At 39.3% G+C, this 17167-nt stretch overlaps 1 protein-coding gene across 1 annotated transcript in view; it reads left to right on the top strand.

Annotated features, from left to right (window-relative positions):
* The first annotated feature begins 1124 nt into the window (after nucleotides 1-1124).
* LOC107587953 (CD97 antigen-like) overlaps nucleotides 1125-17167 on the top strand; it is a 93987-nt gene continuing 77944 nt past the window's right edge. Inside the window, exons 1-4 of the mRNA XM_016275932.1 lie at nucleotides 1125-1289; nucleotides 4055-4138; nucleotides 10315-10464; nucleotides 10548-10700. Of these exons, the coding sequence (XP_016131418.1) occupies nucleotides 1262-1289; nucleotides 4055-4138; nucleotides 10315-10464; nucleotides 10548-10700 (415 nt within the window). The 5' untranslated portion in view covers nucleotides 1125-1261. The remainder of the gene's footprint in view (nucleotides 1290-4054; nucleotides 4139-10314; nucleotides 10465-10547; nucleotides 10701-17167) is intronic.

The following is a 17167-nucleotide window of genomic DNA, read 5'->3' as shown; positions in this document are numbered from 1 at the left end:
CTACAGTAACATAAGGCTGCAGAGAAAGCAGAACTGAATGAATGATTCAAATAGAGATTCAACTGAACCTTTCTGTATTCATATCAATCATGAATTTTAAAAAAACAATCCTTCAACAAAGCAACACAATGTTTAAATTTTATAGATTTCTTTCGAATTACTAGACTTGAAGAAAATGAAAATAATATGTGCTGTCACAATGCGTGTTGTGGGTAGAGTTTAAAGGGGTCATCAGATGCCCATTTTCCACAAGCTGATATGATTCTTTACGGTCTTAATGAAAAGTCTATAACATACTTTGGTTAAAATTTCTCAATGGCTTCTGTAGATGAAGCTGGATCGTGAATGATTCGCGCTTAGGCAGATTGGGGATCGGCGCATTCCTTTCAAAAAACGAAAATAACGTTAATCCTCTGCGTCTTCAGCTGCTCAGATGTCTGGAGTAAATGACGACTGCTATGTTCATTATTACATCCAGCAACAAAACACCGCAATCGCTTAATCTGAGACATTCTTGTCTTCCCCTGCACCGGAGTCGACACAATGGCAGACAGCTCACAGCTCACTCAGGGTGGGTCTAAGGTAAGACGGCCATGTTAATCAACTATCGTGGGAGCGGCCTGTGCAGAACATTCTGACAGGAATCTCAGAACAGCCTGATTTGAGAAAGGGGGGTTTAAAACAGTGATTTAAAAAAAAACACTGCGTGGATTTTTATCACTATAGGGTGAATGTGTACACACACTTCCAACACACATTTATGTTCAAACAACAACAAAAGTGATTTTTGCATCCGATGACCCCTTTAACAAATTGCTATATGGTTGCTAAAGTTTACTTTATTCACCTTCATGACAACACGAAAACAGGAAGTCACACGTGTGACTTCACATTTTTTGTTTTTGTTTGTTTGTTTTTAATGCTTCTTAATGAAATAGAAAGATTCTGCGAACAGATTAACATCCAAGAAAGAGTTACTCAACACTACACTGACATCATGAAGCCAATTTTCATTTTCTTGCAACTTTTTGTCCCACTCCCTCCCTCTCGGTGTCAACCAAAGCAGGGGGCTGGACCAACAAAACTCTTTCAGGCACTTCAGGCTTGTTCAGCATTAGAGTCAGCGAGAGAGACAGAAGACCTAGTCTGAGAGCAAGACTGAGAAAAGGAGGCATTCAAACATAAAAGTTGCTCAGGATCAAACCATAAGCCGTTTTCATTATTGATTTTTAATTTTGCGAGTTTCTTTCACTCTTTGACCATGAGGCACAAGCATCTGCTGAGTCTGGGTGAGTCACGCTTCAGATTTCTTCAGGATTGAAGTTTCCACTGATGAATGAAGAGACAGATGTTTGTATGGAGCCACTGTGTGGTTCTGCTAAATGAAACGTTGCCCTGCCAACAACTGCGTAATCATTGCATAAATTTACTGCAATAGTAAAACTGTATAATCAAAATATTGTGAGTTCATGTGATATTGTGAGAAAATGACAAGTGATACTGGGTGTTGTTTAGCTCAAAGTTAAAGAGTTAGTTCACTGAAAAATGAAGATTCTGTCATTACTCATTGTCGCTGCAAACCTTTATGGCTTTATTTCTTCTGGGGAACACAAAATAATTTATTGTGAAAAATGTTGGTAACAAAACCACTTTGATAACCACTGACAAAAACACACTTCAAAATGTCCTTTTTTATGCTCCACACAAAAATGAAAGTCATACAGGTTTGAAACAACTTGATGGTGAGTCAATTATGACAGATTGTTTTATTTTGGGGTGAACTACTTTAAATCGTGAAGTTACTTGGCTTTGATTTTGACAATGGAAAAATATTGACGGAAACCAAATCAGGACAGGAAATCCAAGGTGTTTTCATGTGTCCACAGCTGAGAGGCCCAGGCTGATGGGACAATGACATCAAACCCAGGAAAAACTATGAAGAGCGAAAAAAGTGTTACATAAACCTTACTGTTAAACTGAAAAAAATAAGAACAAAATCCTAAAAACATTGTTTGCCCGATGCTTGGTTACAAAATAATGAGCAAGACCATACCTTAGGTCAGTGTTTCCCAACCTTTTTTTAGTCGCGGCACCCTTTGGAAATTTTAACAAACTTGCGGCACCCTACAAAATTAATTTTGTCACAATATTTGAATTTCTAACTTCGATGTGATAATTTGAAAAGTAGATATTCGGTACAACAGGGAAGAACTGCAGAATATAATGTCATACAGATATTTTTAATATTATTAAAAAATGTTGTCCATGGTGGCAATCAGTTGGTTACTTTCTAATGAAGAGACCAATTTATATGATAGATTTTAATGTAGGCTTTTATACATATGTAAACATTATTTAATTACCAGTATAACTAGCAATCTCACAAATTTTTGCTCACTCAGTGTTTTTTAAATTTTACAGTGGGGTAATTTTGGTGCAGTAGCACGAGATAGCTTGATTTCAAACATTGAATTTAATAAAAAATTACAAGTAAGCAGTCAGTAATAAAGCAAGAACAAATAAAGAAATTAATAATGATAGCACAAATAAAAAATAACGACAGGCCTTCGAATTAAATAAATTGCTTTTTAGTTTTTCAGGTAGGTCTAACAGTAGGGGGTTAAGACATTTAACTTTTTTTTTTTTTACCAATTATCCAAATAATGTTTAGTCCTAGAAAGCTATTATTATCAGAACACGCGAGCATAACATAGTGGTTAGCAGATCAATGAATGAGAGGGCAGCGTTACCAGAGTTGCCATATATATACCACATCATGTTACAGCACAGTAGGGCTATTGCAGACAGAACCAATACTGTACTACATCGATGTTTCCTGTCGGCTCACTTTTTGAGCGGACTTTGCTGTTCCGATTTGCATGAACGGTATACGAGTGGAGTGACTGCATACATGCGCACGCGCATAGAGTGGGATAATACGCAGAGCGTCACACCACGTGAAAGTGAAACCTGAGCGGTGAACTAATTTTCGGCAGCCGAAAGTTCGGTGCATCTCTAATTATTGGCGACATCAGAAATGGATATTATATAATAGATGCTTTTTGAACATTTTAGCGATTTAAAAATATTAAAAAAGGATTTTTTACATGGCACCCCTGCTCTCGACAGACACCCCGGTTGGGAAACACTGCCTTAGGTTATGGCAAAGAAGGTTTTCCTATGAATTAATTAGTAGAACAGTCCATTTCTCCTGTGCATTTTTACCCCTTGTTTCTGGAGAAAGCAGAATGAGAGCCGGCTCGCATTCCACAAGGTTGTAAATGTATCGGGTTACCATGAAACCAGGGTCTTGTTCGGCGTCCTGGGGTGTTACAAAGTATTTGTGAAATCTAGCTAACAAAATATATATTGTGTGTTGGAGTGGTCCAGACGCTACAGCTGAGTCACCAATGTGGTTGTAAAAAGTGTTACGGCACTTTTAAACAGTCTTCTGGCTGACCAAGCCTGTGGTCAAAGCATGAGACAGTGCGGTGATCTGTATGCTGGTTCTGAAAGTGAAATCTGTTAGCCACAGTACTGCGCAGCACCCCACCCATAGCTCTCGAGCAGTGTACTTCCTGACTGGCCATCATCTCAATGCAACTGTCATGAACAATGAGTGGAAATAGAATTAGCTTAATAGAATTATTTTTTTCTTTGATACGTCTTCCAACTTTGTATTCTAAGACATAAAGCCATTATAGGCAATACGTAATTTTGGTTAATTTTAGCATGTCTTACCTATGAGATTAGGATGGGTCAAAATGTGGCTCAGTTTGACATGCATGAGAGCAATATAGTCGATGTTACCATTTCATTACATAACTACTTTAGTCAAATTGAAAATTATCATGAATTTATTCATTTCTTTTTCATTTAAATTTCTGAATGCCTTTGGTTTGACTTTTGACCGTTCCTAAAACTATCTGCATTTTGCAAGTTAACATAAAAACATCCCATATTATCAATGTGGTCTCAGACTCACTATATGTGCATTAAACTACACCAAAGACACTAAACTTGCAGTAACAGACTCTTTATTTTCTGCTTATAGTTCTTCTGTTAGCACTGACAGAGAACATCCTGATGCAAACACCCTGCGTACTTGGATATGTAAAGCGCAAGGGAAAGTGTGTAGGTATGAATAAAAAAGCTAACATATAGGTCTATGATACTTTGCTTAACAGGATTTTACTTGGGTTGTGCATGGTAATGTAACCCTTTTACCACCTGGCTCGTTATAGTAAGGGAATAACTATTCAGTGCATGCCCCCTTTAAACTCTAAATAACAAATTGGCAAAAGAGACATTCCAATGTATACAACTATGTGTAGGGTTAAATATGATCCTCACCTTTAAAACACTAATTAGAGGTTTCCCATAAATAATATTAATTAAATAACTCAAAATATGTACCTTTGGTTACCACTTAACTTTTGAATATATTTTACACTGTTTTACAGTGTAGAAAGGATAAACACACACAATAAATGCATTTTAGGGTTTTGTATTAATTAAATTAAAACACAGGTCATACAATTACCCAATTCAAATGTGAAATAATATTTTAAACCCTTAGATGTGTTAATCACATAAAGTCAACCTGAGTGCACTCTTAGTGTTTTATGCAAGCTTGCGTTGGCGCGTTGGAGCTCATATCCATTTGAAAACACCGCAACAATAATCCTACCAGTCTGAAGAAAATCCCAGTCCTCACGATCCAAGGAACAAAGAACGTGGGCACACGGAATCCCACTTCCCTGTCATCCTCCGCGCAGGTGAGTGCTGAATCTCCGGCGGCAACACCATCTACTTCCTTGCGGCTCTCGGCGAGGAAATCACCACAGACACGACGAAGTTAGCTTTAGCCTAGCTTAGCTCTCTCAGCTTCGTCTTTGGAAAACACAGTTCAACTCACTCTCTCGCAGCGCAGGTTGTCCATGAACTCTCCTGCGGTCCACTGGAGCAAGGATCAGTTTTCCCGGCTTGCTGCTCTAAGCACTTTTTACCATTTTCCCCGGACACATTGGCATGACCTGTTCAGTCCTCCGCGCTTCTCAATATTTTTATCTTCTTCTACGCTTCCGTTTTTTGAATAGGCATTCCTTTGAGACTGAGTGTAGACAGATTACAGTAGGCTTTGGGTATGGCGTGCATGGAGAAGCCTAAATGATCAATGGCTCTTTCAGGACAGGTACTTTCCTTGGTCACTTTAGATACTTGACACATAGCTCTGATGCCATCTGCGGAAATGTCTGTCCATTGCCTTTCAGAATTTTGGTTAGGGTGTGGGTGCCTTGACAGTGCGTCTGTGTCTATATTTTGGACTCCTGATCTGTACTTGTGACTGAAGTCATATGTGGACAGAGCTGCCAGCCAATGGTGGCCCGTTGCGTCTAATTTGGCAGACGTCAACACATAGGTCAAAGGGTTGTTATCGGTTCTGACCTCAAACTTTGTACCATACAGATAGTCATGTAGCTTATCGACTACGGCCCACTTTAAAGCAAGGTATTCCAGCTTGTGTGCCGGAGAGTGACGTTCAGATGGAGTTAGGCTGCGACTAATGAAAGCGACTGGTCTGAGCCCTTCACCTTGGTCTTGGTATAAAACTCCACCAAGCCCTTCTTGACTTGCGTCAACGTGTAGCACGTAGGGTAACTGGGAATTTGCAAAGGCCAACACAGGAGCATTTGTTAGTCTTTGTTTTAACTCCTCGAAAGCAGCTTCGCATTTGTCATCCCACCGACAACCAAATGGTTCTGACGGGTTGAGATAGGTTTGTTCATGCTTTTTCTTGGATCTTTCCGCATGAGGTGGGTAACCAGACAGGAGTTGGTTTAGAGGGAATGCAACTTTGGAATAATCTTTGACAAAGCGTCTGTAATATCCACAGAATCCAAGGAAAGATTTCAAGGCAGTTCCAGTAGTTGGTCTGGGCCAGGTAGTTACTGCTTCTGTTTTCTTTGGATCTGTAGACACGCCTTCTTGTGACACAATGTGGCCGACATAGGATACTGAGGGTTGACAAAACTGGCATTTGTCTAACGACAGTTTGAGGCCCTCCTCTTTGAGGCGGTCAAGTACTTTTAGCAGTCTTAGCCTGTTCGTGCTCTTCGAGTGTAGCGCCAAACACGTAAGGTCATCTAGATAGACCAACACCTCCATCAAATTCATGTCACCTACAGTTCTTTCCATAATTCGCTGAAAAGTTGCAGGAGCACCTGACACTCCTTGAGGCATCCTGTCGAATTGGTAAAAACCAAGTGGACATGTGAAAGCAGTCTTCTCTTTGTCCGACTCACCCATGGGCACTTGGTAGTATCCACTTCTGAGATCTAGGACACTGAACCATTTGCTTCCATTTAGACAAGCAAGTGTATCCTCAATCCTGGGCACTGTGTATTGATCAGGGATAGTCCGTCTGTTTAGCGTACGGTAGTCCACACACATGCAGATCTTCCCATTTTTCTTTCGTACGACCACTATAGGGGATGCATACGGACTGCGTGACTCCGTGATTATGCCAGCTTCTTTTAGTTCTGACAGGTGCTGTCTAAGCACTTCGAGATCTGCAGGTGGCAAGCGACAAGATCTTTCTCTAAATGGCTTGTCGTCAATAGTTTTTATAGTATGTTGCGAGCTTTTACTGCAACCCACATCGAACTCGTGAGTGGAGAAAACATCGCTCCGTTCAATCATTTTGTTGACTAGCCACTCTTTCCATTTCTTAGGAACAGGTGAGGTTCCAAAGTCGAAAGAAGACGGGGTCAGTTTCTTTGAATACGTGATGCTTGCCTCTTTTTTCACAGTAGGTGTTGGCAGCACGTCAACGGGGAAGAGGTAGGCAATTGGCATACCTCTGGTCAGTGTGATCTCTTTTGATGAATTGTTACTGACCAAGATCGTGATTCTTCTGGAACTTACAACAGTGACTGACTGCAGTTCGGGTCTCACTAAGATTTGATCTGGGAACCTTGGTTCTTCTATAAAATCATCAGGTGAGTCCACCAAAATAGCTTGGGTACTTGGTATCCCTCGAAACTTTGGCACGCCTCTGACCCTTGCTACACCACCTGGGCGTATTGTTATTGGCTTTGGTTGGGCAAACCATACGGATCCTCTTTTGTGGCTATCAGTTTCAGGTTGGGACTTTGAGATTTTCATCCATAGCCTTTCTGAAAGCAGGGTGGATGTGTTGTACTGTTGTGACGTTTTCTCCTTTGTCTTTGTAACTTTTGAGAAGTCTTCTCACAGTGGGTGTGTTTGTGCCAACAAGTATAGCAGCATTATCTTTCATGACTGGGTCAGGACAGACAAGTACAAGTGCATCAGTGGTCTCTGTCACGCCTACATCGGCTTCCCTGAACTCCAGCTTGAGTGACAAATAGCCATCATACGGGTAATCCGCAGGACTGAGACCCCATGTCTGTAAAGCACTGATAGGTGTCAATGGCAGGTGCATCAGGTATCTGTCGTAGAAAGATCTGTAGAGCAGAGTGACTTGAGAACCAGTGTCGAGTATGGCTTTAGTGTAAATGCCTTCAATCTGGACTGATACAGCAGAGCTAGGGCCAGCTAAGCCTTTAGGGATAGTGTCTTCCAATTCTTTCTCTGTTTTGATGCTCTTGGAATGTGTCTTTAAGTCCGGGACACCAGGCCGTTCCTCTACTGGGCCCTGTGGTAGTTTCCCGATTTCTTTGTGAGTTTGATAAGCCGCTTGTTGACTCTTTGGAGGTTTTCAACACCTTAACATTCTCTCATGTAATGTCCGTCTTCTCCACATCGATAACAAACTATTCCAGGTTGGTCTCTGTTGCTCTTTGGTCTTTGTGGAGCTGTATTTTTTTTATATTCGCTTTTGGTTGCATGTTCAGGGTTGGAACTTTTTGTTTCGGCTTGAGCTGCTGCTGCCGCATCAGTTGCAGCCTTGAGATTGTTCAATTCAGCTTTGATCACGCTGAGTTCACTTTTGAGTCATTCAACTTCAGGATCAGTTTTATTTTCGAGTGCTGGTTTGGTGACTGAGGTGGACATCATAAACACCACTTAAGACTACTGCATGAGCGGGATCTAGCTGATGTCTTTTACACCACGCTGCAATCTCTACTGCCTCCATTTTGTCAGTCTAGAGCAGAAAAAGAAACCAAAACCTTCAAGGTATACAGCAAAACTCAATAAAACATTCAACAATATCACAAATAACTCAATGCTGGGTAAACTGTATGTTTAAAAAAAAATCCCGGACAAAGCCCCCAAAAATGTAACCCTTTTACCACCCGGCTCGTTATAGTAAGGGAATAACTATTCAGTGCATGCCCCCTTTAAACTCTAAATAACAAATTGGGAAAAGAGACATTCCAATGTATACAACTATGTCTAGGGTTAAATATGATCCTCACCTTTAAAACACTAATTAGAGGTTTCCCAAAAATAATATTAATTAAATAACTCAAAATATGTGCCTTTGGTTACCACGTAACTTTTGAATATATCTCACAGTGCCTGTTTTACAGTGTAGAAAGGATGAACACACACAATAAATGCATTTTAGGGTTTTGTATTAATTAAATAAAAACACAGGTCATACAATTACCCAATTCAAATGTGAAATTATATTTTAAATCCTTAGATGTGTTAATCAAATAAAGTCAACCTGAGTGCACTCTTAGTGTTTTATGCAAGCTTGCGTTGGCGCGTTGGAGCTCATATCCATTTGAAAACACCGCAACAATAATCCTACCAGTCTGAAGAAAATCGCAGTCCTCACGATCCAAGGAACAAAGAACGTGGGCACACGGAATCCCACTTCCCTGTCATCCTCCCCACAGGTGAGCGCTGAATCTCCGGCGGCAACATCGTCTGCTTCCTTGCGGCTCTCAGCGAGGAAATCACCACAGACACGACAAAGTTAGCTTTAGCCTAGCTTAGCTCTCTCAGCTTCGTCTTTGGAAAACACAAGCTGTGTCTCATTTAGAAGGCTGCGTCCTCCGGAGGTCGCATTCGAAGGCTGCATACGTCATCGAGGCTGTCTCATTTCAGAAAAGCAAGTAGGACACTCCGAATGCGACCTTCGAATGCGACCTTCTTTCACAAGAAATCGGAGGATGCATGAGGTGTATCCTTCGCTGCTACAGATAACCCACAATTCTTTGCGTCGCCGTGAACAACCGTTGTTAATTTGAAAAAATGCCAGCACCGGCTGATGTAACGTACACACAAGCGCAGATGTGGTGTGTAGAACTTACCTTAGTTCGCCTCGGTAAACACGGATAAACTTTGTTTTAAATATCTTCCTCCTTTTTTTCTCTAATAGATGTCTGCTGTACGTACGCTGCAGTTCCTCAACATTGAACAAAATAAAACAAGTAAAAGCATTTTTTTTTTCAAATTACTTTCCAAATTTAGAAATAATTTTCCTTTGTTTAAGTAGTGTGAGAGCGCAACGATGCTCTAAATGTGTTGGCATAGCAACGTGATACTTCCAGTTTCCTTTTCCGCCTGTCCTACGAAGGCCGTCTTGTTTAATTCTTGGTTGAGGACACTTCGTACATGCATCCTACAGAGGATGCGACCTCTAGAGGATTCGACCTCCGGAGGGTGCAGCCTTCTAAATGAGACACAGCTACAGTTCAACTCACTCTCTCGCAGCGCGGGTTGTCCACGAACTCTCCTGCGGTCCACTGGAGCAAGGATCAGTCTTCCCGGCTTGCTGAAAAGCGGCTCTAAGCACTTTTTACCATTTTCCCCGGACACATTGGCATGACCTGTTCAGTCCTCCGCGCTTCTCGATTTTTTTCTCTTCTTCTACGCTTCCATTTTTCCCATAGTACACTCAAAGCATCATGAAATAATAATAGATGAAATATATCTGGGTTTTTATCTTATAAACGACCTATACATTTTTCTATATATTTATAAAAACGTTTTTAACACTATGCAAATGCATATTTTAACTTTTATACTAAAACTATGAAATTATGTAATTATTTACCACATAATGAAATACATTAAATGCCTTAATGCATCATTATAATGAAATAAAATACATTCTTGTGGATAAAAGAAAAAACACAAAATATTCTGATTTACTGAATAATCAGGATATTACACTAACATTTATACAAGATTCACACAAACACACAAATAATAATCAAGTTCTGTTGATATTGCTCTATATTATTGAATAGCTAGAAATTATAGGCCTATTGCAGATATAGGACACATTCATGAAACAGTACTTTTTAATGAATTTTAAATAAAAATCAGGAAAAGGTGCTATGGTTATTCAAACTTTCTCTGTCATTGTTATAGATGACGATGAGTGTGTGTCTCAACCATCCATTTGTGGAGAAAATGCAAGATGCTTCAACACTGACGGCAGCTACTACTGTCAATGTCATGAAGGATTCACACCTCTTTCAACTCATAATTTCACACAAGCGGATTCAATTTCATGCAAAGGTAAAGAGAGCTTGATATGATGAATCTCACATGATCTCTGAGCAGCAGAGAAAACATCTGAATCTCTGTTCATCTCATTTCAGACATCAATGAATGTGTGGATGGCAGCGCTGATTGTGGTCCTAATGCAGAATGTGTCAGTTCTGAAGGAGGTTATAATTGCACGTGTGCAACTGGCTACATTTCCAGCAATGGAAAAGAAATATTTAATTCAGGACAAGGAGTTCAGTGTATTGGTATCAAACAATTTTATCCTACGTATTTTTTGGCCATCTGTTTGCTTGCAGTCTAATGTGAGAGTTTTCAGTTGAGAGTTTTGTTTATTATCTGTCCCTAAATTACAGACACCGATGAATGCAATGATCCCAGTTTTTGTGGAAACCATGCATCATGTCATAACACTGCTGGAGGTTTCTACTGCATCTGTGATGCTGGATTCAGACTAAAGTCAGGAGAAACTAACTTCACTGATACAAGTGAATTCTGCGAGAGTAGGTCCTTTCAAACCATTCAAGTTTACATTTTGACACACTGAAGTTTCTGTTTATTTTTGAGAAATCTAATATCCTCCAAAATGCTGTTTTGATGTTGTTGAAGATGTATGTGACGTTGATAAATCTTTATGTGGAGGAGGAGTCTGCAAAAACAGCAAAGACGGTCATGAATGTTTGTGCAGCTTAGGATTCACCAACTATGGTCACAAACAAATGAAATGCACAGGTTAGAGTTCTCTGTTAAAAGTTTATTTTGGTTCCTAAATATCTCTTATATTTCATGTTTTCCCATAATTCATAACGCAAAACAGTTGCCTTAGTTTTAACATGAGCACAAAACAGCTATGGAACATTGCATTGACATAAATGTGCTCCAGCCCAAAACATTATATGCCGTGTGAGTGCAGGACAGCAAGGGAGTGGGAAGAGGGGATAATCGCAATCGGGTTTGGTACAACGCAACCGTGCCTAGTGAGAGTATGCACTTAAAGAGCTATTTCTACCTGTTCAAACCCCTAAAACTAGTTTTGTTGGTATAAATGGATGTAGTTATGTTGATTCAGTGATATTATGTAAGGTTACTATTTTGTTCAGTGTAATATTATTGATTCTTGTTTAATGAGCTGTTGTGCAACACGTGCTGCTGATCTGAATATCAGATGTGATCACCTAATCCCAGCCATACTTTTTTTCATGTGATATTGATATTATGTTAGTTTTGTTTTTCAGAGCTTAAGTGTGACAGATTATTAAGTGAGAGCAAAGCATCTCAGGTATGTGACTTTTACTAGACCACTGATACAGAATATGAATATTACAGTAATTCATAATTAACCAGAATGCTGATTTCTCTTTTCTGTAGGCATCACCAAAGCTCACAAAACTCATCTCTTTGATGAACAACAGCTGTCAGGTACTGAGTCAGAGCGAGTCTGTCAGGAATAATACACAAGAGGATGGAGAGAAACTTTTGGAGGTGACACTTTTTAAATCCGTTTTTATGGCAAAAATAAAACAGTTTTTAAAAAATGCTATTTGTAATAATGTCAAAAGTTTTACTTTATTATGTTGGCTTTAGAAAGCCCATTTATTATTATTAGTAGTAGTTGTTGTTATAATTATTAGACTACATTTTTTATTTTAAAATTCCCAGAGCTTTCAATTTATACACTCTTAAAAATAAAGGTGCTTAAAATGTTCTTCAAGCAATGCCATAGAAGAACCATTTTTGGTTCCACAAAGAACCATTCAGTCAAAGGTTCTTTAAAGAACCATCTCTTTCTTCCCTTTTTATAATCTCAAGAACCTTCTTTCGCCTCAAAGAACCTTTTGTGAAACAGAAAGATTCTTCAGATGTTAAAGCTTCTTTATGGAACCATTTAGACAAAAAGGTTCTTCCATGGCATCGTGAAGCACCTTTATTTTTAAGAGTGAATAACCACTAAATTCATGACAGACCTTCGCACTGTTCTGACATAGTGTGGCATAGCAAAGCCTAAAAATACGGAGTCCTTAAAGAGACATGGTGGTGGGAAAAAATTCAGGGTGAGTAGAAAAAATTCCGGGCGGGAGGAAAAAATATTTTTGAAATGTTATGCGTTCACTCTCAACACTTTTGCGTTCCCTCGAGATACTTTGCATTCCCTCGCAAAACTTTTGTGTTCTCTTGCAAAGATATTTGCATTCTCTATTGTCAATGGTTAAATATTAGGGGGGAAACCCATTTTATAGAGACATCAGTAGTATTGGTATCAGTGATACTGGCCTTCAGTCATAAAAAAGATGCCATAAAATAAATATTAAAAATATATGTCTTTATAGTCTATATGTCAATATAGTCTTTATGTTGTTTGTACATTAATTTTAAGATTTAATGTGAAATTATTGCAATATAAAAGTATATTTAAAACGTTAAAGTTAGGTGGGATTAATCGCAATTAATCTCAGAAGAAATGTGTGATTAATTAGGTCATTTTTTTAATCGATTGACAGCACTAGTGGTAAAGTGTCTTGCAGACATTCACAGAGTTCAAATGAGTGCTTTAAACATCATCTTGATCCACAAATCTCTCTCATTTCACCCACCACAATACAGGCCTTTCTGTGTGATCAAGATGATCTGCTTCATGGTGGCTTCAATGGTGATAATGATATAGTCTCAGCATTTTTTAGGATTGCGGTAATCATACTAAAACTGATCGGACATCTACTGTCAGCAAGCCAGACCAGGAAAATATGCGCTAAAGCAGGTAAGAAATACGTCACTAAACATTACACTTCAGTACCACTAGTACCATCTTCAGTAGCATCTGCTTCAATGAATCTGTTTTACATTTGTAATGTGGTTTTTGCCCTCCAGATGTGGAAATGTTAGTAAAGAGGGGCAATTCTCCACCTGAGGGTCATTTCATGATGAATACTAGTGGAGCACAATTGACCTCCCACTGGGACACAGCAACAGGAAATACATACCTCGGTACACATTCTTATAAATACAACATAAAAAAGTGTCAGTATATTGTGTTTTATTGTAAAATATTGTATATTTTATTGTGTCAGTATAAAACGATTTTTACTGTCTTTGTGCATCAACCAGGCTTTACGACTGCAGCTCTCCTCAGCTACAAAGGTCTGGAGGAATCACTCAACTGCTGTTTTAACCATTTAGAGACACAGCAAAAGCAAACTTTCAAGATCAATTCAAAAGTAGTAACTGCCACTTTTAGTTACTATGAGACAACCAACCTAAAGAAACCAATAAAGCTCACGTTTTATCACTTGACGGTATGGAACAATTTGCTCTCAATGTACCACATATAATGTGTTACACCAATATGATATACTATCAACTAACAATTCTGCACATACATTTCCCTCCAGAAAAAGAATGAGAAGCATATGTGTGTGTTTTGGGATCCTGAACTGGAAGGAGGCGCGTGGTCAACACATGGCTGCACTACAGTGAGATCCAGTGCTGATCAGACCGTCTGCTCCTGTTCTAAGCTCGGCAGTTTTGCTGTGATGACGGTTCTCTGTGACACTGGGGTCTGTAGGCCTACTCTTAACTTTTGTCAGCAAGGCAGTAAATCTTAAGCTCATCATAGAAGTGAAAATTCTAAGCCAAAAGTAGGGGGTGGGGTGAATTAACAGCGCTATTTTCCACCCTCAATGGCTGAGGTGCCCTTGAGCAAGAGGGCAACTAACCCCCAATTTTAAATGGCTGCAGAACCACTGCTGTGTGTGAATGGGATAAATGCAGAAGACAAATTCAGAGTATTGAAGGATATAAGGATCTTCAAATTCAAACTGTGTGTGTTTGTTATTTCAAGGCTTTTATTGTCACAGTTGTTGTGAAATAATTTTCCATTGCTATTGCTTGTTGTATAATAACACTTGTCGGATTTGTGTTTCTCATTTGAAGCCTGAGCATTGAAACGTATGCAACTAAAATTATTCAATAAACTTGACTCCTTTTTATCATCATTACTTTGTCTCCTGCTTCTGCTCTTCACTGGATTTACAGTCAACTTCTGGGCTGACAGAAGACTGTTGATACAAGACTTGCCGACTAGTTGTTCTGTTACCAGACAAAACAGGTATTTTTCTGATAGGATCTGGTGTCTGGAGCTGGATCTATTTCTGGCATGGAGGCATAATCTAACATTACATAAAGAGTAGCAGCAGTGGGATTTGACTGATTCATATCATAGAAAAACAGAAAATGTGCTTGTAACTTTCTGCCAGGGCATCACCTGTTAAATTTGTAGACACTTCCTTTAACCATAAAACACAATTTTTACACAGAATTTTCTTAGAGCTCAACGATATGAAGGTCGTCAAGGGCAGTACGTTTTTGCAGTAGCGATACATTGTGCCATCCTCACTACCCAATGTAGAGCTCCCCTGTCAGATGCTGAGCGATTTCCATAGAAGATGGCGATACAGCTGGTTAATACACTCTAACATATAACGCCTCTGTAGAAACCAGTGAGGGTGGAGGAGTAAATGCCATCTCTCTTCAGCTTCCTTAGAAAATACAGGAGCTGTTGGGTGTTCAGAGAGATGTGTGGGCCCAGGATTTTGAAATTTTGTGTTGTCTGATGTGTAATGATGGTCAATGTGGGGCTTTGGTGCATCTGAAGTCAACAGTCATCTGTTTTGTCTTGTTTGCATTCAATTGATGTTCTTTCTCATAATTGTTATTGATGAATCCCATAACCACGTCGTTGTCACCTGCAAACATTACGATGTTATCGCTTTGGTGTTTTGCTATTGACTGTTCGCTGAAAGCTTACTTGGTTTTTATGTGCATGTAGTACCCCTGTCAGGGAGAATATTAACACAGTAAATACACACGATGCGATGCTTCACTTTCACAGCTTTACTCAGAATGAATTGTAGCAATGAACCAATAATTATTGCATACAACAATAAATGTATCAACTCAAATATCTAAATAACTTCCCTCCAATCAAAGGCACTTTACCAAATTTACAATGTGACTAAGCCTGAGTACATATTTGAGGTAGTATGCATTCTACATTCAAGTTTTATATTCACTGTACCCAGCAGTACCTTCAATTACCTTCAAACAAAATAATTCACAGTATGAACTTCACATGTTCACATTTACATACCTCACATGCACGTGTGATTCAGTATGCACACACCACATGTTGTATTAGTCTATACCTTCATGGTGTTCACACATTTACGTCACATATAACAATATAACCTATTAACAACAGGAAGGTAACTCATAATATAATCGCTACATTTATATTTAATTGCCCAACATACACGTGCATCCACCAGCGCATATTAGCCACATGCTAACGTGGTACGGTCGTGCTATGTCAGCTTAAACTCATAAACACAACTTACACATTACTTTAGAACATACAACATTAAGATGGACGCATCTAGAGAGAGTTTTATACATTAGTGTGCAAATGTGCATTTCAATACCTGTCAGGGAGAATATTAACACAGTAAATACACACGATGCGATGCTTCACTTTCACAGCTTTACTCAGAATGAAGCGCATCACGAGAACTCCCTGGGAATACGTACGTACGCACACGCGCGTGGCCAATCAGATACGCCCACTTTAAACATAATAACATTTTACTCCATAACATACTAGAAATATTTCTAAACACCTTAGTTATTTCAAAACATAACACTTGAAAGTATTTTCCAACATTTGTATAAATAATTATTTAAACCGAAGACCTATTACATTAACTTGTATACACTAACAGCATCACATGAATTACAGTATACAGTATTTCACCCATAGTAATCTCCAGCATTTTATACTGCATATGCAGTCCAGCCTATTACACTCTCCCCTCAGTATTTAGATGTCGTCCCCGACATGTGACCTCTTAGGAGTCAATTAACTCATAAATGCGGCTTTGCATTTCACATAGATATTTATACAACACTGTCTAGCAATGGAATTAAGTAGCACCTACGTATATAGTGAGTGCCTTAATCAATGTTTTTTTTTTTTCTTTTTTTTTTTTTTTCCACATTCTCCGACTGACAGCATACAGTTGCAATAACTCAGTGGCATTCTTTTCCTGATAGTGGGAATGTAGGATGCGTCTGAGGGTCGGAAGAGTTAAGTCAGCTTTCCCTTCCAAATAGCTACGCAGCTGGAGCCCCGGCGTAATGGATCGAATTACAGCATCGATGATTTCCTGCTCTGCATACCCCTTGCTCAGCCCGTTTTCTATTTGACGAGCCAAACTAGAAAATGATAGTCTGTCCTTTTGGCCTGGTTCACCAATTAAACCTGCGATTTTGAACTCTTCATGCCAAATCACTGACGCGTTGTGTCTGTGTGGTGGTTGTGACTGATCTGCCTGTGCCCCTGCTGTGCTATGTGGAACAGTAGTATTGACATTCATGGCCTGAAGTGATTCGGCTATAGCACCTGTTTCTCTATCTGTCATCTGGGCCGTGTTCATTGCCCCTTCAACGTTTCCTGGTGCCACCTCTTTTCCTGGATTATCAACAGTAGTCACTGTAAGATCACTTATTTTCTCATTGATCATCAATAACTCAGCCATGCCATTATCTTCTAGTTCTTCCAGCTCACTCCTTAATAAATAGTTGCTTAGGTATTTTATGAGTGAGAGGCGAGTCACATTTGTTACATCTGTCACTGTAATGTGCAAGAAAGAGCAGAGTTCTACTA

The sequence above is a fragment of the Sinocyclocheilus grahami genome, unplaced genomic scaffold, assembly GCF_001515645.1.
Source record: "Sinocyclocheilus grahami isolate Dianchi unplaced genomic scaffold, SAMN03320097.WGS_v1.1 scaffold97.1, whole genome shotgun sequence".
Taxonomy (NCBI): domain Eukaryota; kingdom Metazoa; phylum Chordata; class Actinopteri; order Cypriniformes; family Cyprinidae; genus Sinocyclocheilus; species Sinocyclocheilus grahami.
Note: the sequence above shows the minus strand (reverse complement) of the source record. Positions and strands in the feature narration are given on the sequence as shown.